Source organism: Portunus trituberculatus, chromosome 40 (genome assembly GCF_017591435.1).
Source record: "Portunus trituberculatus isolate SZX2019 chromosome 40, ASM1759143v1, whole genome shotgun sequence".
In the NCBI taxonomy this organism is placed as follows: domain Eukaryota; kingdom Metazoa; phylum Arthropoda; class Malacostraca; order Decapoda; family Portunidae; genus Portunus; species Portunus trituberculatus.
The window spans coordinates 11,346,523-11,369,221 of record NC_059294.1 but is presented as its reverse complement, the minus strand read 5'-3'; the positions used below and the strand labels follow the sequence as shown (position 1 = coordinate 11,369,221).

Genomic DNA, 22,699 nt, shown 5'->3' with positions numbered 1-22,699 from the left:
GTAGGTACGGGATGTAAATCGAGGAGTTGTGACCTTGTCCCGGTGTGTGGTGTGTGCCTGGTCTCAGACCTATCCGAAGATCGGAAATAATGAGCTCTGAGCTCGTTCCGTAGGGTAACGTCTGGCTGTCTCGTCAGAGACTGCAGCAGATCAAACAATGAATTACACACACACACACACACACACACACACACACACACACACACACACACACACACACACACACACACACACACACACACACACACACAAAAAAAAAAAAAAAAGGAAAAAAGGAAAAGGACTTGGGAGTGACGATGGAAGAAAACAATCAACCAGTAAATCATATTGATAGAATTTTCAGAGAGACATATAATTTGGTAAGGAATATTTTATTAGCATTTCACTACATGGACAAAGAAATGATGAAGAAATTGATAAGTACTTTAATAAGATCCAGATTGGAATATGCAGGAGTTGTGTGGATCCCATAAAAAGAAACACATAAGGAAGTTGGAGAGACTACGAAAAATGGCTACAAGAATGGTTGTAGAATTTGAAGGGATGGCATATGAGGAGAGACTAAAGGCTATGGATCTACCAACCCTGGAACAGAGAAGGGAGAGAGGGGATCTGATACAAGTTTATAAATTGATTAACAGAATGGATCAAGTGAATAATGAGAAACTGATCCTGAGAGAAGAATATGACATTAGAAGCACAATATCGCATAGTAAAAAACTGAGGAAGGGAAGATGTCTGAGAAATGTTAAAAAATATAGTTTCCCGCAAAGATATGTTGAGACTTGGAACAGTTTGAGTGAGGAAGTGGTGTCAGCAAAGAGTGTGCATAGCTTTAAAGAAAAATTGGATAAGTGTAGATATGGAGACGGGGCCACACGAGCGTAAAGCCCAGGCCCTGTAAAACTACAACTAGGTAAATACACAATGCAAATTTAAGGATGGAAATTGAATATAGGCATGAGGAAGGATTGTCACGGAGAGAGAGAGCGGAGGTGAGGGAGGAAGGTAGAGCCCGATGAATGAGAGATGGGTCAGGTCACACTTGACCATTCAAATTCTGGGTGAAACGTGGCAGCAGTGGAAGGCCTGCTATTCCCTAAGGCAGGGGTTCTCAACCTGGGGTACGCGTAACCCCAGGGGTACTTGAGAGAAATTTTGGGGATACGTGGCAGGTTTCTCAAAATACTTCAGCTTTGAATAACTGCAATACAATGTGGCCTACATGTGCTAGGCTGGATGTGTCCTTCACTAGAACCAGGACACGTTAACAATGTTAACAAGGAAACTTTTGGAGTTATATCACTTGAGAGGAAGCTCTCTTGGATTACAGTTGCCACACAACCTTGCAAACCTATAATATTTGTTCCGATTTATTATTTTATATATTATTCACACACACAGTGACTTATTTATCACTATCACTAGTTACAAGTTGCAACTAGCTGGAAGCAACACTAGTTCACTGCCATAATGATCGAAAATTGTCTGATATAGTTCCTTTTTGGTAAATGTATTGAATGTAAATCACATATAGTGTCTCCCTGTGAGGTACCAGTTCCTATCGACACTACCTCATAGAAACATACTAATATTAATTAAAAATTTTGTCTGCTCCACATATATAACACAAATTAAACTTAATAAACTAAGTCAATAAACCATGCATTTATTCTTACCCTTCCTGACGCTGCATTTTGGGAAAGGGGTACGTGATCAATACTGAAAGACTTCGAGGGGTACATAAGATTGAAAAGGTTGAGAACCCCTGCCCTAAGGAGACACGCCAAAAAAACGTGTTTAGTTTTGGAAGACTATAGTATAGGTGCTTTTAACTTTTCCTGTTACACACTCTTTATGAAATCAGAAGCAATATTTATTGTAATTGTTCCTTTTATGCACCTGTTTTATTTTTATCATATGAATGTAAATATTTAATAAGTGATCTCTTGGTTCTTTCAGCTTGCACTATTATCCAAGAATCAACAAATGATTGTCAACCAGAAGAATCAGTTCCAGCAGCAGCTCACAAATACCCGAGAGGAGTTACGGAAATTACATGAAGAGACAAGAAAAAATGTGTTGGAAAAGACTCGTTTACAGCAACAAGTAAGGCCACATTTGTTTTCCATCACATGTCAAATAAGACGTTATAACACATTAAATTGCTTACTAGTAGTTTATGATTTTTATTGACAAAATATTAATTTATCTTAGACCTTTCATGTAAGGTCATCTCATTTTCTTTCTTCTCTATTCTTGGAGTAGTTTACAGACATTTTACCAATAATATTATGAAACCTTTCCATAGCATGGGGAGGAGAGCAAGAAAGTTGCTGCAGAAAGAGCTCGTCTCCAGCAGCAGGTGAGCTGTAGTAAAGTTGAGAGTGAGGTAAACTAGAAATAAATTGGTTTAGCTTATGAGGACAATATATGTTAAGGTATATATGTGAGTAGTTTTGAATTGGTTACTTGAGGTGAATATGTATTATGAACGGTTGTAAGTGAACGAATATATGTAAAAGTGAAGCTATTGAATAGTTATCCTTGAGGTGCTAAAATGATAGCAGTTTGACAGTGTTTAGATTGTAAAGGTTTTTCTTGCTCTCGCTTGACTAATGAAATTATTGTGGTGATAGCTGGTGCAGTCCCAGGAGCGAGTGCGAGGGCTGGAAGCATCATCACAGCAAGCTCAAGCCACCCACCAGCAAGAAATGGCAAATGTGAGATATAGTTTTATATTACATGTTGTACCTGACCAGTGAAGACCAGTGTAATATTCCATATCAGTAAAAAGAATTTTATATAATTATACTTGAGCAACTGTTTGTTGTTAAATTATGTTATGATTAATTCTCTCTCTCTCTCTCTCTCTCTCTCTCTCTCTCTCTCTCTCTCTCTCTCTCTCTCTCTCTCTCTCTCTCTCTCTCTCTCTCTCTCTCTCTCTCTCTCTCTCTCTCTCTCTCTCTCTCTCTCTCTCTCTCTCTCTCTATATATATATATATATATATATATATATATATATATATATATATATATATATATATATATATATATATATATATATATATATATATATATATATATATATATATATATATATATATATATATATATATATATATATATATATATATATATATATATATATATATATATATATATATATATATATATATATATATATATATATATATATATATATATATATGTTTTTTTTCTATATATATGTGTGTGTATATGTATATATATATATATATATATATATATATATATATATATATATATATATATATATATATATATATATATATATTTATTTATTTTTTTATTTATTTATTTATTTTTTTTATAGATGATGGAGCTGAAGCAACGAGAAGAGACACAGAGACATCAGCTGGAAACCACAAAACGTGAAATGGAAACGCTTGGTGAGAAGCTTAAAGATGCTGAGACAAAGTTAGCAGATGCAGTCAAGAAGGCTGATAACTTTGAAAAACAGTCTTTGCAGGTAAATGATCACATCATTCTTATGTTTTCCTCCCATTCACAGTTGTTTCCAGTATCTTGATAATCTGTTTACCTTTCACTGCTGAGTTTGATTAAGATTCATGTCATGGTGTCCTATCTTTCAGAGTAGTGTCAGCTTGCTGTATCATTGAATAAAATACAACTAAACTACTTTTTCTTCTCAGCTCCGGAAAATTGCAACCAAGTACAAGAAAGCAGCAGAAGGTGGAGCTTCAACAGCAGGAGTAAGTAACTAAGAGAATTTTCAGTATTCCAGAATATACTTTGTTCTACATTTTGATTGACTTTATTAGGAAGCAATATTATGAAGTTATGGAAATCATTATCCAATTTTTTTGTGTGTGAACTGAATATAATTTAGTACTTCTGCACATTAAGTATGCTGCTGGTAAATCTTAACTATTGGATATCAGTTCAAAGATGTAGTGTGACTAAAGAGAATTAGTAACAATCTGAAAGTTTCCTTGCTATTGAGTGTTGCACTCACATGTGAAATATAGAAGTAAACTTTCATGTTCAGGAAGGGCTTAATCATTATTTAAAGCTAATAAACTACTAACACTTCTATTTCCAATGTTTCTAAGTAGATGTGAATCTGCTGAACAAGTCATTTACTTTGCTTTTTGTTTTGTTTTTAGGCAGGTGCAGGTGAAGGTGCAGAGGGTGAAACTGTAGTTGGCCCAGAAAAAGTGAAGGAATTTGAAGAAACAATAAGTTCACTTCGTCAAAAGCAGGAGGCAACACAAGAAGAGTGCTCTACTCTACAGTAAGTAAATTTTTTTGTGATCTTAGTGGATAGAAGTTAAGTGTTTATCAAGTAGTTAATCAAGTATGGTTATACAATGAGAGCAGACTGTAACTGCAATTCATAAAAAAATTTTCTTAATTTTATTATTGTGCACTGTTAATGGAAATTCCTGTAATTAAAGCTGACACTTTCAAATATGAATTGACTATTATGATTATAATGTAGATTATTGTAGATAATGTGTTTATGTATAGATTGCAATTGCTTAGAATACATTTTTATCTTCTCATTGATAGGCATCCAAAAAAAATTTCTAGCACATTTTAAACACTTCTATTTTCAATTGCAGAAAAGAAATTACAAACTTAAAACAAATGCTGTCTAACAAAGAAGCTGAATTTGAGCAGGCAAAAGTTCAGGTAAGGATTACTTATCTCATCTCTCTTTACTTCAGAGACCTAAAGACTAAAGCTTAAGATTAATTTTAGTTAACTTTTGGGGGATTGTGTGTGTGTGTGTGTGTGTGTATATGTATGTATGTGTGTGTGTGTTTACCTAGTTGTATATTATAGGGATCAAGCAGGGCTCGTAAAGGACTTGTCTCCATATTTACTTTTATCCAACTTTTCCTTAAATTCTTGCACATTTTCTGCTGGTACAATCTCTTCACTCAAGCTGTTCCAAATGTCCACTGTCTTATGTGGAAAACTTAACTTTTTTATGTTCCTCAAACATTGACTTTTCGTCATCTTATCAGAATATCCTCTTGTCTGTCTATATCTTTCTTCTGTCAACAATACCAGGTTTTGTCTGTCTATTTTTTCCATACAGTTTACTATCTTATACAGCATTAATAGATCTCCTCTCTCCTGCCTATCTTTCAAAGTTGTTAGTCCCATTTCTTTCAGTCTTTCCTCATAGGTAAGGAAGGTCCTTCATCTCTGACACCATCTTTGTAGCTGTCCTTTGGATTTTTCCTAATTTCTTGATATCCTTTTGCATGTCTGGAGACCACACCACTGCTGGGTCTTATCATAGTGGTTATGATCTTTTTCATCATAATCTTATCAATGTAATTAAATGCCACCCTGATATTTATTTGTTAGTGTCTCTTATGATCAAGTAAATAACTCATTTATCTGCCTGTTATAAACATAGATATAGATTTGTATTATGAATCTTTGGTTCTTGATATAATTTGTCAGTCATAGAGTCTGAGAATCTCATGGAATTCATGAAACTTGAAATTAGTGTTCTGACATTAGTAGAACATTTAAGTTTTTTGTCTGTAGGTCATGAATTTCTGAAAAATTTATCTTTTTTTTTTTTTTTTTTTTTTTTTTTTTTATAACTATTATGGGTTAATATAAATCTCAAAATTATATTCAGAAGTCATTATAGAGTCATGAAGCAAAAAACAAACAAACACATAATACTGCTGGCATCTGAATCAGGTTAGGGTCTAAGGTGTGGGTGGTGTGCCTTGAAGAAGTCAAGAATGAAGGATTTTTATGATTAAGTTTGGATGAGACTAGAAGGTGAAATGCTCTTTGGTGGAGTAAAGATATGTGGTTGTGGTTTGAAATTTGATATGATTGTTAGTTGTGAGAGCCTTGAGAGATTTAGAAAAAAAATTGAAGGCCATTAGTTGGATGATAACAATGTGAAGACATCATTAAATGGAAGGACATGTGAAAGTGTTTTATGTACTATTATTCATTATTTCAGGCACAGCAAAAAGAGGGAGAGTTTACCAAGCTTCGAAGTGATTTAGAAAGCAAGACCAGAGAGCTGCAAGTAGCACAGAACTTTGCCACCCAGCTTAAACAAAATGTATCTAAACAAATTGCAGACTTCACAAAGAGATTAGGTATTATTAATTATTCAGTTGATCTGAGCTCTTGTTTTAGTCCTTGATATTCTCTCTCTCTCTCTCTCTCTCTCTCTCTCTCTCTCTCTCTCTCTCTCTCTCTCTCTCTCTCTCTCTCTCTCTCTCTCTCTCTCTCTCTCTCTCTCTCTCTCTCTCTCTCTCTGCCTATTTTGTTATTTCCTTTTGAAAGTTATCTTTCTATTCATATGCTTGTGCATCTCAATGAAATGATTGTGAAAAATATTTTTGCTTCATTTGAACCACTTAATCTGTGCACAATCCAGCTTGCATCGCCTCATACATTGCATTTTTTCTTAGCATTCTCATGATATGCTGTGGACTTCCCTCATACTCACAGTGTTTATATTTTCTATGTGCTTTAATGTAGTACAGCAAGTTTGTCTTTTACAGAGGAAACCCAAAACCAGAAACAAATATATGAGACACGCATTGCTCATTTAGAAAAGGAACGTGAACAGTTAACACATGAAATTGAAACTCTAAACAAGAAGCTTCAAATGCAGCAGCGACAGTTGGAGAACCTACAGAAGCAAGCTACAGGAGTATGTTTGAATCATATTTGTGTAAATCTTAATTTCATATAGTTTTCTTAAATGATTAATAGATTTTCTGATGTTAACTGCACTACATTCTGAAATATAGTGTAAGGGATATATGCTTTAACATTTTTATATCATCAAGTACTATCATTGTCTCCAAATATTCATGTTCTGATTCATCAGGTATCTAAGCCATCTACAAGTGGTGTTTCATCAGAGAAGACTGGGTTTGATCCGCCACCCACTGCCAATATCAAGCCCATGAGCACTCCAGGGGCTGCATCTGCTTCTCCTCGCTCACAGGCCGCTACACAGGTTGTTCCACCATCACGTGCCATTCCCACTGCAAGCATTCGCCCAATGGCTCCACCCACAGGCGGGTCTGCACCTCCCCAAGGATCAACTGTTATGGTGGTGTCTCCCTTGGAAACCCATAGTGATGGTATGGTGTCTTCCACAGTGACCTTGCCTCAAGCCACTGTGACACCCACACCAGCCATTTCTGCCCCAACTTTGCTCACTACAGCAACCACAACACCTTCAGCTACCACAACCATGACTACAACCCTCACTGCAACTGTCTCCCCAACACCAGTGTCAGTTTCCCTCACTACTCCAACAGCTCCTGCAGCTGCAATATCTTCTATTACATCATCACAACCATCATCACAGTCTTCAACTGCTACTAAATCAACACTGGCCAGTCAGTCATCTTCAGCCTCACAGTCAACCACAGGTGTTGCTGAATCCACTCCTGCCACTCAATCAACAGCAGCTGTTCAGTCAGCACCCTCCACAAAAGCTGCAGCTTTGCAAACTGCTGCAGCTACTTCTTCAACTGCAGGTTCACAGTCTACTTTGGCCAGTCAGTCTACTTTAGGACCTCAAACTGCCATAGCCAGTACTTCTATTGTTGCACCTATTGTATCTGTAGCTGCTGGAGGTGCAGGAGCTTCTTCCAAAACTGCAGCAACTTCAGCCCAACACTTAAGGCAAGACTCTCAAGAAGTATCTGCTGACACATTGATTTCACAAGCCATTGCTCTTGTGAGCCCACTCAGCTCTCAAGAAATGGCTGGGCCATCAGACACCAGCTCGCTGAAAAGAAAGCTTGATTCACCTGAGACAGTTAGTAATACTAAAGATGCAAAACGCACGTGTGTTGAAGGAGATGCACAGCAATCAGCAGAAGAAGCAGGGCCATCATCATCACATGCTGAGCAGGAGAATGATGATGCAAGTCAGACCCAAGAAAATGATGATGTAATTCAGTTAGAATCAGATGATGAAGGAGAATATGATCCAGGTGAGGAAGATGAGGAAGAAGAGGAGGAGGAAGATGATCACATGGGAGAAGAGGAGCAAGAAACTGGTCTTCATCAGATTGACTCTGATGATGAAGATGAAGCCATGGAGCATGACGAAACTACTCGAGAATGCAGTCAGGGCCTTAATGCAGAGGAAGGACAGAATACCCGAGAAGCTGAAGGGAACCTAGGAGATGCTGAGGCAGAAGCTGAAGCGACTTCACGCTTGTCAGAAGATGCAGAGGATTCAAGAGGTGAATCTCATGAAGCTCCAAGTGAAAGCCAGCATCCTCAGCCCTCAGCAGGACCAAGCCAGCCCTCCTCTTCAAGTCGTGGAATGGATGGGCCATCACAGACCAGCTCAAGATCATCCCTTGTACTTCCCCGACCTATCATTCGTCAAGAGCGTCGCCAGGCATTACTTCCCTTCAGCCAGTTACCTCAGTATGAAGAAGGAGGAGATGATAGTATTGTTCCATCCACACCAACCCTATTTGTTCCCAGACGTGGAGATGGATTTTCTGAAGCTGTCAGTTCCCCACAAGTTCCTTCTGGTGGATTTGTATTTGGCTCCAACCCTGAAATATCAAATCCACCCCAAACAAGTAAGTACAATACTCAGTAGTTATTTTCTGTTTGCTATGAACTTTTCATGCTCTGAGGTTCTAATATCTGGGAATTTCAAAGTTTTATTGAAGAGCCTGCATATTTTGTTATTCAAAATATTCTTACATTTAACCCGCTAAGAACGATGGCCGCAAAATTCGCACCCTCCCATTACCACAATTATCATCAAAAAATCAACTCTTATTAATTACTCTGGAAAAAAAATCTGCTGTTAGTAGACATGACAATGCATCATCCTACAAGTTTTTATTGCTCTACTCACTATGGTTGTCTCAGAATAATAACCGATAGTTGGAGAAGATTGTGGTAGCGGCAACTCGGGGGAGGTGCTTTTATGTGTATTCTTACATAATGTAAGGCACTGCTCATGTTTTTATGTGTTTTCACGTTTTTTGTGTTTTCACTCATATTGGCTGATTATAGTTACGTATGTTTTTATCAGGCGTGGGTGACGATGTTGTCACAATAGCGGGGTCGGGATCAACCTCCAACCTGTGCACTTTGCGTCTTGTCCCGCCTTGTCTATCACTTTTATCACTAAACTTTAGCTTCCTCTTAGCACCAGGAGCCATAGTTGTAAATAATAGTTCCATAAATACGTAAATACGTAAATAATTATCACCACAACACGACGCTCACGCACCTCACAGAAATTTGCGGGAGACTAGCTGGCTAGAGCGGTGTGCTTCCTGGGAGCCAATAGTACTTACCATAGGACTACGTCATGACCAAATATAGCAGCGCTACCAATGCTAGCGTGGCTTTTATTAGCGCTCAAAGTAGCTGCCCCATTTAAGGACTGTCGGAAGTGTGCTATGCAGCCGTATTTAAGGCCTGTCGGAGTTTTCGAGTTAAACTCCTTTAACATGTTCCACTTTTATACATGTATTTATCCTTTCATTTTTCTCTTCTACTGAGACTTTTTGTTTACATATATCCTCTTAGTAAGTGCTTTTAACATGACCAGCTGTACTACCTCAATATATTTTCAGTAGCTACTTTGCTTTTTATATAGATATGTTTTCATGCTACATACTTTCATTGTTCTTCTTATTTCACATGTTCTCAAATCATTTTCATTTGAATGTCATGGCTACTTGCTTCTTTGTAGTCAAGAGAGACTATCTGCCATTACCTTAATTCTTTTGTTTTCCAGGTGGTTTAGCACAGATGGCAGAAGGTGGACTTATTGATGATACCAGAATTGACTTGGGCCAGCTGGATGAGAGCAATAGATCCCAGCCCAGCACTCCCTTGAGGCGCTCTCCAACAGGTAGTGAACCTCAGTATTAAAAAAAAACCTGAGCTTTTCTACTACACTAAGTACAAATAACCAAACCTACTACATTTGTACTTTTCAGTTGTTTGACGTGATGCAAATTAAGTTTTTCAACCCATTGAAAGCAGGTCGACACTTAGAAAACTGCATATATAAAGATATTAGTCTATATGTCTTGTTTTTTTAGTAAGAAGACATCTGAAATATTTCTAATAAATAATATAGGGTTTCCACATAGTCAAGCCTTCTATTAAAATTTTCCAGTTGATCTAGGAGCAGAAGGTGGGGTGAGCACAAGTGAAGGAGACACTCTCCATCGTGAACCTCCAACTATCATGGTCACAAGAGCAGAGCAGTCCAATGAAGAAAGCACACAAGACTCTGAGGAAAATTTCACAGAAGCAGACTCAATGGCAGCAGAAGTAGGGGAAGATGACATTGAGGAGGAAGAAGAGGAAACACGTAGAGAAGCAGATGATGAAGGTACTTAATTGTGCAATTTAATGGCTTTGAATAAACTGTTTATTGACAGACTGTAGAAAGAAGAATAAATATGGATCAATGATAACTGCAGTTTGTACATGTCTAAGTGAGTTATATGTAAATCCATTATCTTAATTTTCTCGTGCCGCAGTGATTGATTTGGAAGATGAAGGAGAAGCTGAAGTAGACAGGCAAGCCAGTGAGGCAGAAGAAAGAAGAGGAGACAATAGCAACAGCAGCAGTAGCAGTAATCAGGCTCCTCAAGATATGTCCAATGTGCCCTCATCTACTCCTAGTTCCATGCCTTCTTCTTCTCAGCAGCGGAGAATTACTCCTATCACATGGGAGGACTCGCCACAGCGATTTCATAGAGGTTAGTTGATGTGCGTGGTTTTTATTAGCATTGCAATGGTAGCTTTATTGATGTCATGGTAGCTTGCCTAGTTGCACATTCTGTAGCAGCTTCCTTGTATGGGCCTGTATCTCTTGAATTCTTGCATAATGTCATTCATAGTTTTGTTGGATCTTCCGAGACAGTGAATGATTTTAAAACTTTAGTGCAATATAATATTAAACTTTCATATCTTCAGGACGAGGCTATCTGATGAGCCGTGGAGATCGTGGTCGAGGTTTCTTGAGAAATCCTACCATGGGTGGACGTGGGTTCAATCCTTTGATGCATAACCCAATGACAATGAGAGGAAGCACCCCCCAACGAGCCAGGAGATCTCGTCCTGGGCCGTTCCTACGTGGTCCACCTATGTAAGTTGGAACTTTAGTTCTTAACAAAGTAAGGGATTTAAGTTTGTTATTAACAGGTATGGAAGAATCTTCAATACCATGTTTGTTTTTTATGGTATCTTGTGTCAATCTGAGGAACAATTTGACTGCTTATCATTTTTAGGTAATGCTGTAGTTTTTTTTTTTTTTTTTTTTTTTACAAAAACAAGTGAAAAGAAGTATTTCACTTAAATTATATCAAATTCAGTTAATTCATTAACAAATGTTTCATTTGCCTAAAATGAAAAAGTCATTCACAAATTTTTTTTTTTTTTTTTTTTTTTTTTTTTTTTTTTTTTTGATAGATTGCAAACATTAGATTAAGCATTTCACAAATGTGCTTTCCTATAAGTTATATTATGTGTGATTCATAACTGTAATTACCAAATTTTTCATATAGTTTTATTAAAGTTACTGCAGAATAACATTAATGGCTGATGTGAAGACTTGACGCTACAATTAGAATTTTGATTATTGCAGAGAAATTAAACATAAACATCTTTTCATTAGTATGAACCAGAGATTTCCTCAATATAAGGTATCATGTAAGAATGTAACAACTATAACACTGTATTTTCGATGGTCGTGCATTTGTTTAATGAACCTCAGTACCTAATAGCATAGTTGATGTAATGATAACATTATCATTGACTCATACATGTAGGTCAATTTTTTTTTTCATTGATTTTCTTTACTATAATAAAACTTGGGATCAGGCTGTTTTGTATGTGCATTTTATCATGTAATAACCATCTGAAATAAAAATTATCATGCCTATTATTGAGGTTACTATGTCATGCCCCTTTAACATCTGTTTTCATATTCATCTAGAATACCAGTGTTTTTTTTTTCTCTCTCTCTCTCTCTCTCTCTCTCTCTCTCTCTCTCTCTCTCTCTCTCTCTCTCTCTCTCTCTCTCTCTCTCTCTCTCTCTCTCCATAAACATATCTTTAATGATTCTTGTATCACCTGTAAATAGACACGTCACTATTTATTTCTTAACTTGAGGTGGTATATACAATATACATGTACATATATACGTAGTACTTCAATAGAAACATATGGTACATTGTATTCAACCCAAAGGCACATCTGAAGACCCACTCCCCTTTATTTTTTTGTTTTAGTCTTGATAGGATTTCATAGGTGCAATATTATTTTCTTTAAGATGACTGATGACTGACTTCCTGAGTGTAAGCATTTAAGATTAGTTAATTGCAAATCAATCTAGTTGTGGCAAGCACTCATTAGTGTAGGGAAAGCCTCTTGGCAACATGTATGATCCTATAATGTTCCCATTTTATTTAAATTCCTAATTTGCTTGAGCATCTCTTGAGGCTGCTGTTGGCAATGAAGACATCCTTGGTTGTGGTGGCCCAGATATGAGAAATGAGCCAATTTTTGCATATTGACATCAACCATTAACTGATTATGTATAAAGGATACTACTCCTTACTTTTGCATACTTTTTTTTTCCAACAAATATAACCTGAGGCTTGATTTTCAGCCATACTTATGTTTTAAAGTATGGGAAAAAAGTGGTAGTTATCAAGAATCTTTATCAGTTTGCTTTTAATGAAACCATCATACATCATATCATACATCGTATCATACATACATACATCATACAACTTCAATAAAGTAGATGTAACATTACTTCACCACAAACTATCCCCATTAAGAATGACACAAACACAAGCTATATGGTATGGTAAAATAAAAAAGTTCTAGTAGCTATTGTCATAAATGACTGGATTATTGTACACAATGAAAATCAAGTCTCACTATGAGCAGAGATGAAAAAGGAGATGAAAATCATTACTAATTTCTTAAGTTGCCATCAGAGGTGTGGATAATAAAGATTAAGCTTCCATATTAGCTTTATTAGTGTTTTAGTGAAAAATGAATAACAAATAATAATAAATAATAATCAACAATTACATTGTAGTAGTTTGGCAAGCTCACAGTACATTTCATGGGTTCAAAATTCATCCATTGTAATCCATGTTACAAAAAGCACCATAACTAATACTTCAGGTTTTCCTTTCACTGTAATGAAACATTTCCATTCATTATACAGTATAACTATAATATCATTTTTTTTTTCAATAGGAACATATAATGGCCATAAATTGAATTGATTGATTAACAAAGTGGAGGAAAAAAGTGTATAACAAAACATATTGCTAATTTGTGAGATTCTAACTGCAATTAGTCTAATAAAAACACATGTAGTGGAATATGTAGGAAAAGGCAGTCCTGACCACTTGGCCTCCATTTTCCTACCAGCATGCTAAACGTCTTGTACACTGCAACATTCAAATGCCTCATCAAAATAAAATATACAAATTTACAACCCTTCTTTTCACAAACTACAAAATTATACAAACTTTCCAGAAACAACAAAATTATACAAGCTCTTACTCCTTCTTTTAAACTTAGTCTTAACATACTAAAACAGAGACTTAGCAAAACTTACAAATTTCTAAATTCCATCTTAAAATTCAGCCTTCATTTGACTGCAAATTAGAACACTACCTTCATACATCAAAATTGAGTTACAGTACACATGTATATGGATATAGAAAAAGAAGCATTCATTACATATTTCCTCCTAGTTATCACAAATGTTGACTTAACTAAACAAAGACATTTCCATAATTGGCAGCTGATTTGCAATGTGGGCCAAAGCTAGGAGTTTCACGATTTTCCAAAAACTTACATTTTCGCTCTCAAGCATATATAAATATTGTCACATTCATTAGTTCACATACTCAATAAATAACCAATTCACCTGCTGAAAATTACTAGAAAAGGAGAAAGGAAGATAACAAAAATAAGGAAATTAATAAAATAAAGAAGTAGGTCAGTAAATGGAAGTTACATAAGAGAAGGAAGAGGAGATTTATCATCCTCTCCATTTCAAAATAGAAGTTTTATGTAATTTTTCTGTTTGGCTTATATTTGTAATATAAATAATTCTTAAAAATATTAATTTCCATCTTTACACAGTCATTGTTGTAGTGTGTGTCTATCTAATTTGGCTCTCTGGCCTCCATTCCAATCAGCTGATTTGGCTCACAACAAGAGATACCAGTCCATGGACTGAAAAGTCTCATGCTTTTACATTATTCCTCTTGCTGGGAGATTTCATAGTTATGGATGGACAAAGAGCGACACAGCCAAGCAAGAGGCACATAACCATGCTTCTTGTGAAGATGCCATGCAATCAGTTGGCAAAAGCAAAATCAGCAAGAATAAAATTCCTTTTCAAAATTGATAGAGTTTAGAAGTATTCCTAATAAACATTATAGGAAATTCTACTCTAAACATATTGTGTCTGATATATATGCTACTCTAGTAATGTCCATTACAAATTCGTAGTTTGATGCTATTATTTTGTGGCATACTTTCAATGTATCTTATTTATTTGGCATGCACAAATTTCTATCACAGCAAGATGTAACTGATGCATCTACAACCACCTTTAAATGTAAGTCAAAATTTCACTTGAGTATTTGGTATCCATGAAATTATTGGAAATGTATAAATCCTGACTCTCTAGAAGGCTCCATAAACAGCAATTATTCTATCATTACCTAATCAGCAGAGATAATATTGCAAAAAACAGACAATAAGAAATTTAATGTTGTACTACCTGACATCTTATCTTCTATAACTTTTACATAATACTTTCAAATACTGGCATGGCAAATATACATACTCATTACCAAAAATCCATGACAAAAAATTAGTAAACATTAAATGGAGGAAGCTATATGAAACTCAATAGTACATGTTAATACAGCAATGAGAACAAGGGAAATACCAATAAATAACCACTCATGACTAAAATCTTAAAATGTTCACCCATACATTGTTGATATGAAATCATAAGACTCAGAAAAAAAAGACATGGTTGCCTACAGCAATTTCGGCCAAGAGTAATTGCTGTCAAACACTCGAGTAGCTTATGATGGTTGTTAACAATCACAAACCAAGGATGTTTCCATCAAAGTTTACCTGTGGTAGGATAAATTGAATGGAATTACTACTTAGAAGATGCTACACATGGCCTGGCATGCTCAATTGAGTTAATGGGGAGCAGGAAATATATTATCAATCCCCAAACATTGTACTGGCAACCATTGAGGGATTTTATGTCTAAATTAGAATACATCTAAACTTGTTTCATCATTGGCAGATAGCATAAATTCAACATTACATTTACTACTTAAAGTTAAATTATTACACACTGACAGCCCCAGCATAAAAGAAACCAAACACCATTCTTCAAGAATAGTTTAGAGTATAAAATAAATAAATAGATAAAAAATATATAAAAATACAAAACTTGCTTCCACAAGACAAACCCATCAATGCCACAAATCTGTTTTACTGCAACCTGCAGTGATTTTCATCAATTTTGAGGTGTGATATTGGAGATGAGAGAATTATATCAAACCACATGTATAAAATTCATATGTATACCAGTATACAACAATAGTTCATAAGATTTGGAATTGCATCAGGTTTAGTTCTTGTAACTAATACAACAATATATTTGTACCTGGAAATTTTGTTAGGCATTTCCAGCAGATCTTTGCTCATTCCACACTGACTGAAGTTCCTGAGGGTTATCAAAACCATGACAAGCAATAACCCACTTAAAACCTTCCTTGTCATACAGCTTACGGTAAAAGTAAAATTCCTTGTGATGGAAAGGCTTAATACCTGCCTTCTTTGCTGCCATTCCAAGAAATATGTCATCAAATCGAAAATTATTGGTATAAATACTGCCAAAGTACAATTCCTCCAAACTCTTCCTGGATAAAACATATGCCCCAGCTGTCACATATGGGGGCCATTTAGAGTAGGGGTATTCATCCAATGATATGTACCATTTGCTGAATACCCACCTGATGGGGGATGAGTCATGGAAGACATAGCCTGCATACAGGTCTTCCCTATACTCATTCACTGCTGTCACAATGTACTTCTCAAGATATTGAGGATAGTTGGCAGGATCTCTCAAAAATCTCAACATATTTCTGGTGGATACATAATAGTCATCATCTACAAACATAAAGTATTTGACGTTATGACAAAAATGATACGTCCAGTGCAATCCCATCATAGTTTTTATTGTATTGTTGAAATAAGAATCAATGAAATCAGCCTGTATTATATCCTTGTGTTCTTCTATTTCCTTTTCTAACTGCTTCTGTGTGTTTGATTCTGGTGAATTCATACCAACAAGAAAAACAGTTCTAATTTCTACATCTGAGAAGCGACTCTCAAATCCCCAAGAATTACGAATTCCATTTCTCTTATCAAAATTTCCCAGTGCAGACTTCACAATATACATTAATCTCACTGAATCTTTTCCTTTGCATTTTTCATTCAAGTATGTGTAAGAGAACATGAATTCATTCACAGGCTTCACCTTGGCCTCTTCTCCAGTCTTAAGTTGGGCCATCAGTGGTGGCAAGGGATGAGAGGGTCCCCAATGTGTGTAATACTCTGAGTAAGACCAGGCCACCAGATACTGGTACAACCCACTGAGATAGAAAAATGTACATAAAATCCCAAGCCAGATCCATGGTAAAGAACGTCTTCTTAACATAATGGTCCTGCGATAACATGTCATCTGAAAAGATAAATAAATTCCATTAAAAATGTCAGAATGCAACACCTCCAGCTCAAGCTGATCACTAGTTATATAAAATATTTTAGCATTCCTAGAATTGCAGCACAAATCATAAACTAACTTCAACTGATACATCATTTTTATATCAACATTCTTCTTCTCCAAATACTTATTGAGTTGTCTGTAAACTTAATGGAAAAATCTTTTAGCACATTTATTTATTTATTTTATTATATTTTTTTATTTATATATTTTTTTCCCCATTTTTCATATAGGTCCGGACCTATGCTGAAAAATCTTTAAAAAATTTCATTTAAAATAATTTTGTGATTACTAAAATATGTTCTTAATTCAAGATGAACCCCCCTTTATACTGTTATAAAATATTTTAAGAGTTACTAGGAATGCAGCATAAATCATTAAATATTTCCACGTTAAGATAGAATAAACACTTAATAACTGATGATTTCAACTGTTACATAATTTTACATCAATATTCTTCTAATTCAAATAATTATTGAATTACCCGTACAGTTAAAGAAAAATCTTTTATTGAAAAAATTGAGAACAAAATTTCTAGTATTTTTGTCTGATTATAAAAATATATTCTTTACTTAAAGAAAAGCCTTTTATAGAGTTGTAAAATGTTTTAAAAACTCCAAAGAATGCAGCATAGATCATAGACATTTTACACTTAGAAATAAAATAAAAAGACAAGATGTAACACAATCTATGAATTCATAACTAATTTGTTCCTCACCAGTTTTAGAGATTCCTGATGTTGTAACTGGAAGTTCCAATTGAAACAGCAACTAACTGGAATGGTAAAGGTCATACTAAGTAGTATAACCTAATGAAAGAAAATACTCTCTGGTATAATTCTATCCATTTGCACTCAGAACTTCTGGCTTCATATGGAAGCCATACATAAAATTCTATCACTCCTTTGAAGAAACAGCATTTAAACATGATTGCTCAATTTATTTATATATTTCATCTAATTTATTTTTTTTATTTACTTATTTTTTACACACACACACACACACACACACACACACACACACACACACACACACTACACTATTTACACAGCAGTTATGTACACAATGAATGAAAAACCTGATACCTGTTTAGTCTATGAATACCAACTCCTGCTATACTTACAAGCACCTGGTGCACTTCCCAGAGACCTTTCTCAAGTTGTATCTGTAAGATAAGAGAATAAAAATGTGAAGGACAACAAGGTTTACAGTCGGAGCACTCTTCAGCTGAGTTGTTCACAATGGGAGAAGTATGGTAGAGCTCATGGCACTCCATAGGAAGATGAGAGCATATCATATATACTAATGTAGATTCCATTGGTTTCTGGTATACTTGACAGTATCTCGTATATCTGCAGGGTTGGACCTCCTCTCTGGGATGGAGGAAAAGGGGGAGGTTCAACCCTGCAGTTTTACCTTCTAACCTAACCTAAATTTCATTACCATGTTTTACATAAACTTCCGCATTTTATATGATTCTGATAATTTACTCCCCAGGAAAACCCGTTTTCATCTCACCCACCCTAAGATATGCCATTTTCCACATTCCACAGATCCCCAGGCTTGTTTGAAGTAGAGACTTAGTGGTACTTTTCTGCCACTTATATTTTCGTATTATATGTATACGTACATTGGGTTCTGTGGAGGTCTGGAAGAAAACATAACATATAACATAACATAACATAAATAATAGGATAACAAAGGGCCACCAGGGCCCATCTAGGTTATCCTGTATCAGTCACACAGCGACCTCGTCATCAGTACTTAAAGATACACTTACAAGTACACAATACATTATATACTAATTCTAAATATTTGGCCCATTAACAGGGCTAAGTCCTGCAGCGAAATCCTCTACAATTTGTGGTCCCCATACATGGGGATCATGTCTTGTTTAACTATAGTAAATTTCTTATAAAACTATCATGCAGTGCTATACATAATTATAAATCTAATAAATTTAAGTGCTTATCTAATCTGTTTTTAAACATTGTCAAACTAGTGCTATTTACAACCCTCTCTGGCAATGCATTCCAGAAGTCTACCACCCTATGACTAAAGAAATATTTTCTTATATCTAACCTGCAGCCTTGCTTTCTAATCTTCCTGCCATGATTTCTAGTCCTATTTCCTCCTCTAAGGTAAAGAAAGATCTCACATCTATGTAGTTTGTATCTGAGAACATTTTAAATAACTCTATCATATCCCTCTTATACATCTCCTCTCAAATGAAAACATGTTTAATTCCTTTAATCTATCTCTATACTCCAGGCGCTTTAATGCTGGTATCATCCTAGTTGCTCTTCTCTGAACTGCTTCTAACATGTTGATATCCTGCCTATAGTGGGGTGACCAGGCCTGTATGCAATACTCTAAATGGGGCCTAACATAGGAATTATATAAGCTACGCACCACTTCCTTACTTTTATAACTAACATTTCTATTTATAAAACCCAGGATCCTATTTGCCCTATTTCTTGCTTCTAAACATTGCTTTGAAAATTTCATAGTCCTGTCTATCACTACTCCTAAATCCTTTCCTTCCTCTACTGCCTCTAGCCAACATCCCTCCATCTCATAGTTAAAGTTTGTGTTGTCTTTACCTAAATGCATAACCTGACACTTTTAGAATTAAACTCCATCTGCCACCTGTCTGCCCATGCTATCAGCCTGTCCAGGTCTCGTTGTATTCTGTAATTGTCCTTTTCACCCTGTACTGCACATGCTATCTTAGTATCATCTGCAAACTTTGATACTTTGCTACTAATTCCTATATCTAAATCGTTAATGTACACCAAGAAAAGAAGAGGTCCTAGCACTGATCCTTGGGGTACCCCACTAACCACTTCCTTCCACTCAGACATTGCCCCATTTAATACTACTCTCTGTTTCCTATCAGAAAGCCATTCACTAATCCAATCAACTAACCTACCCCTATCCCATGTAGTCTCAATTTGTACACTAGCCTCCTATGCGGTACCTTATCAAACGCCTTGCTAAAATCTAGATATATAACATCTATGCTATTTCCATCATCTAACTCCTTGGTAATATATTCTAAGATATCGAGCAAATTTGTAAGACAGGACCTCCCTGATCTAAAGCCATGTTGGGTATCTCTAATTAATCTATTCTCATTTAAATGCTCCCAAATACTACCCTTAATGATTTTCTCTAGTATCTTACATACTATACTAGTTAAACTGATCGGTCTATAATTATTCGCATCATCCTTCCTACCTTTTTAAATATTGGAGTAACATTAGCTAACTTCCAGTCCTGAGGTATCTCAGCAAACCTAAGTGATCTTTCAAAGATTAACTTAAGTGCTTCAGAAATACTGTCTACACCCTCCCTAAGTACTCTGGCATGTAGCTCATCAGGACCACTAGCTTTCCTATCGTCTAGTTCAAGAATAAATTTCCTAATAATTCCCGGTTTTATATCAATATTTTCTAAAGCTCTTAAACTACTCGTCGCACTGTTTGTAACAGGATTTCCTATTCTTTCCTAGTAAATACTGAAGAAAATTGTTCATTCAATAATTCTACTATGTCTTCATTTTGATCCACTACTACACCATCTTTTCTGAGTGGTCCAATCCTATCCTTATTTCTTTTATCACTGACCTTGTAATAACTATATAATTTTTGGGATCTTTACTCCCAGCTCTAGCTAGTTTTATCTCTGCCTGCCTTTTACTTTTTTTATAACCTTACTCAAATCATCTCTGACCTGTCTGTACCTAATCAAATCTACATCTTCCCACTTTTCTGCAACTCTCTGTATGCCCTCTTCTTCTCTCTGATCTGGCTACCTATCTCATGAGTCCACCATAATGGCTTCCTGTTTCTCTGCCTTATATCTTTGTAAGGGATACACTGCATCACTATACCCTTTACTACAACCTTAAAATATCCCACATCTCCTGTGCAGTTTTATTTCCAAAACTATCTTCCCAGTTTACCTCTCCTAATAACTGACGTAACCTACCATAATTGCCTTTCTGATAGTTTGGGACTCTAGTCTTATTCACTATATTATCCCTACTGGAATTAATGATAAATCTAATTATATGATGGTCACTGTTTGCTAAAGTCTCTCCTACCTCAACTTCCTTTAAACAATGCTCAATATTTGTTAGTACTATGTCTAAAACCTTCCTCCCCCTAGTAGGTTTATCTACCATCTGCACTAAATAGTTATCCTGAAAACTTTCCATAAACTTATTTTCACTAGCATCTCCTACCATCCTCTCCCAGTTTACTGACTTAAGATTAAAATCCCTAAGATAATTGTCTGACTAGTACACCCCTATTTATCTCATCTACCATAAGGTTGTCTACATCTGCTGACTGGTTAGGTGGTCTATAAAAGCTCCTACTCTAATAACCTTACTTTTGTTTACTCTAACATCCAGCCATAAGGACTCTACTCTGTTATCTACCTTAATACCATTAACCTGACTGGAAATGAAGGATTTTTTACATAAATAACTACTCCTCCACCTATCCTACCAATTCTCTGGTGTAAATACATAATGTATCCATCTACTTCATATTCTTTCCTATTTTCCTAAACTTTTCCTCATTTACCCATGCCTCTGTGACACATACAACATCTAAGTCCTCCTCAACTATATAACTAGATAACTCGTCCTTCTTGTTCCTAAGACTCCTGGCATTTACATAAAAACATTTAAGTCCTGCTACCTTCCTAGATGCTGTCTCCTTATTTGGAATCCTAATCTTATTCTCTCCTATTTGCACCTGGAAATCTTTCCTAATCTTTTCACTATCTCTGTTTATCCTATCTAATTTATGTCTAGCATCTTTCTTCTGGAATGCATTTGCTACCTCACCCCTACACTCCATCCCAACTCCCCTCCAGACATCCACTCAGCACATCCACACCCTTCCTACTCAGATGCACACCATCCCTAGCATACAAATCCCTTCGCCCATAGAACCTATCCCATACATCCACAAAGCTGACACCCACATCCTTACACATCCCTTTTACCCGATCATTCACACCAATGGCTCTAGACAACCATTCCCTGCTAACATACACACGAGGCAAGATTCCTGACACTACACACCTCCTACCACTCTCCCTTATCTTGCCTAACATTTCCCGAAATCTTGCCACTAACTCCTCCGACCCACCTGGTCTGACATCGTTCCCACCTACGTGCAAAACTACTACACCCTCCCTCTCCATCCCCCCAACCCTCTTCTGCACCTCCTCACTCACTGCCTTCACACACATCAAACAGGATAACTATTTATATAACATCCGCGTTCTCTCACCCCTTACACCCCAACCCGCCCAAATAAGTGAGGGCATGTGGGACGTCGGTGTTTTGGGAGGGGAACGAGAAATCTGTGAAATATGGAGTTGAAAACTCTACGGAATATTCATTCTATTTTCCAATTTTTGTACTGGGCTTACACTAAGGGCTGCCCTTGTGGCTGGGTTTGATTGTGTTCCCTTCTCCCTGTTATAATGCTGAAACTCTAAGGACATAAGCTCTACCTACATAATCAACTGACAGCTGACCTCCTGAATACAGCATTAGCTCACCTGGCTCGCCGCGCCCAAAATCCTTGGGAGCCATAATCCACCGCGACTCAAGCTCACAGCTGTTTATATTGTACGGATATCAGATTTTGCAACGGAACGGCTACTACGTAAGTTGAACTGTGTTATTTGAATGTTTTCACCTTTTTTCATACATTTTAATTTTGTATCTATGTAAGATTTAATAAATTTACATCACAAAGGGTAAAAATGAAAATAAACAAAAATAAAGGTAAATAAC

At 36.0% G+C, this 22,699-nt stretch overlaps 2 protein-coding genes across 3 annotated transcripts in view; one reads left to right on the top strand and one right to left on the bottom strand.

Moving 5' to 3' along the window:
* Positions 1-11,965, top strand: part of LOC123515941 (nucleoprotein TPR-like) — a 32,135-nt gene extending 20,170 nt beyond the window's left edge. The window contains exons 25-38 of the mRNA XM_045274870.1: positions 1,963-2,109; positions 2,312-2,365; positions 2,640-2,723; positions 3,356-3,511; positions 3,696-3,755; positions 4,170-4,297; positions 4,629-4,698; positions 6,008-6,149; positions 6,561-6,712; positions 6,893-8,621; positions 9,800-9,916; positions 10,187-10,405; positions 10,557-10,778; positions 10,996-11,965. Coding sequence (XP_045130805.1) covers positions 1,963-2,109; positions 2,312-2,365; positions 2,640-2,723; positions 3,356-3,511; positions 3,696-3,755; positions 4,170-4,297; positions 4,629-4,698; positions 6,008-6,149; positions 6,561-6,712; positions 6,893-8,621; positions 9,800-9,916; positions 10,187-10,405; positions 10,557-10,778; positions 10,996-11,171 — 3,456 coding nt within the window. The 3' untranslated portion in view covers positions 11,172-11,965. The remainder of the gene's footprint in view (positions 1-1,962; positions 2,110-2,311; positions 2,366-2,639; positions 2,724-3,355; positions 3,512-3,695; positions 3,756-4,169; positions 4,298-4,628; positions 4,699-6,007; positions 6,150-6,560; positions 6,713-6,892; positions 8,622-9,799; positions 9,917-10,186; positions 10,406-10,556; positions 10,779-10,995) is intronic.
* A 1,087-nt stretch (positions 11,966-13,052) lies between these two features.
* LOC123515942 (beta-1,3-galactosyltransferase brn-like) lies at positions 13,053-22,579 on the bottom strand. 2 transcript variants are annotated; one of them, XM_045274871.1, is made up of 4 exons: positions 22,462-22,579; positions 17,999-18,040; positions 17,595-17,650; positions 13,053-16,834 (listed from the first exon to the last, which is right to left on the bottom strand). In XM_045274871.1, exon 4 carries the CDS (start codon positions 16,832-16,834, stop codon positions 15,767-15,769), a length of 1,068 nt encoding a protein of 355 aa, XP_045130806.1. In that variant the 5' UTR covers positions 17,595-17,650; positions 17,999-18,040; positions 22,462-22,579; the 3' UTR covers positions 13,053-15,766. The 2 variants fall into 2 exon arrangements, with proteins under 2 accessions (XP_045130806.1, XP_045130807.1); XM_045274872.1 differs by lacking the exon at positions 22,462-22,579 and adding an exon at positions 22,044-22,064.
* Between the last annotated feature and the right edge of the window lie 120 nt (positions 22,580-22,699).

Bases quoted from the DNA above. Each gene is read 5' to 3' on its own strand.
- LOC123515942 (XM_045274871.1), bottom strand. From the start codon at position 16,834: ATGACATGTTATCGCAGGACCATTATGTTAAGAAGACGTTCTTTACCA.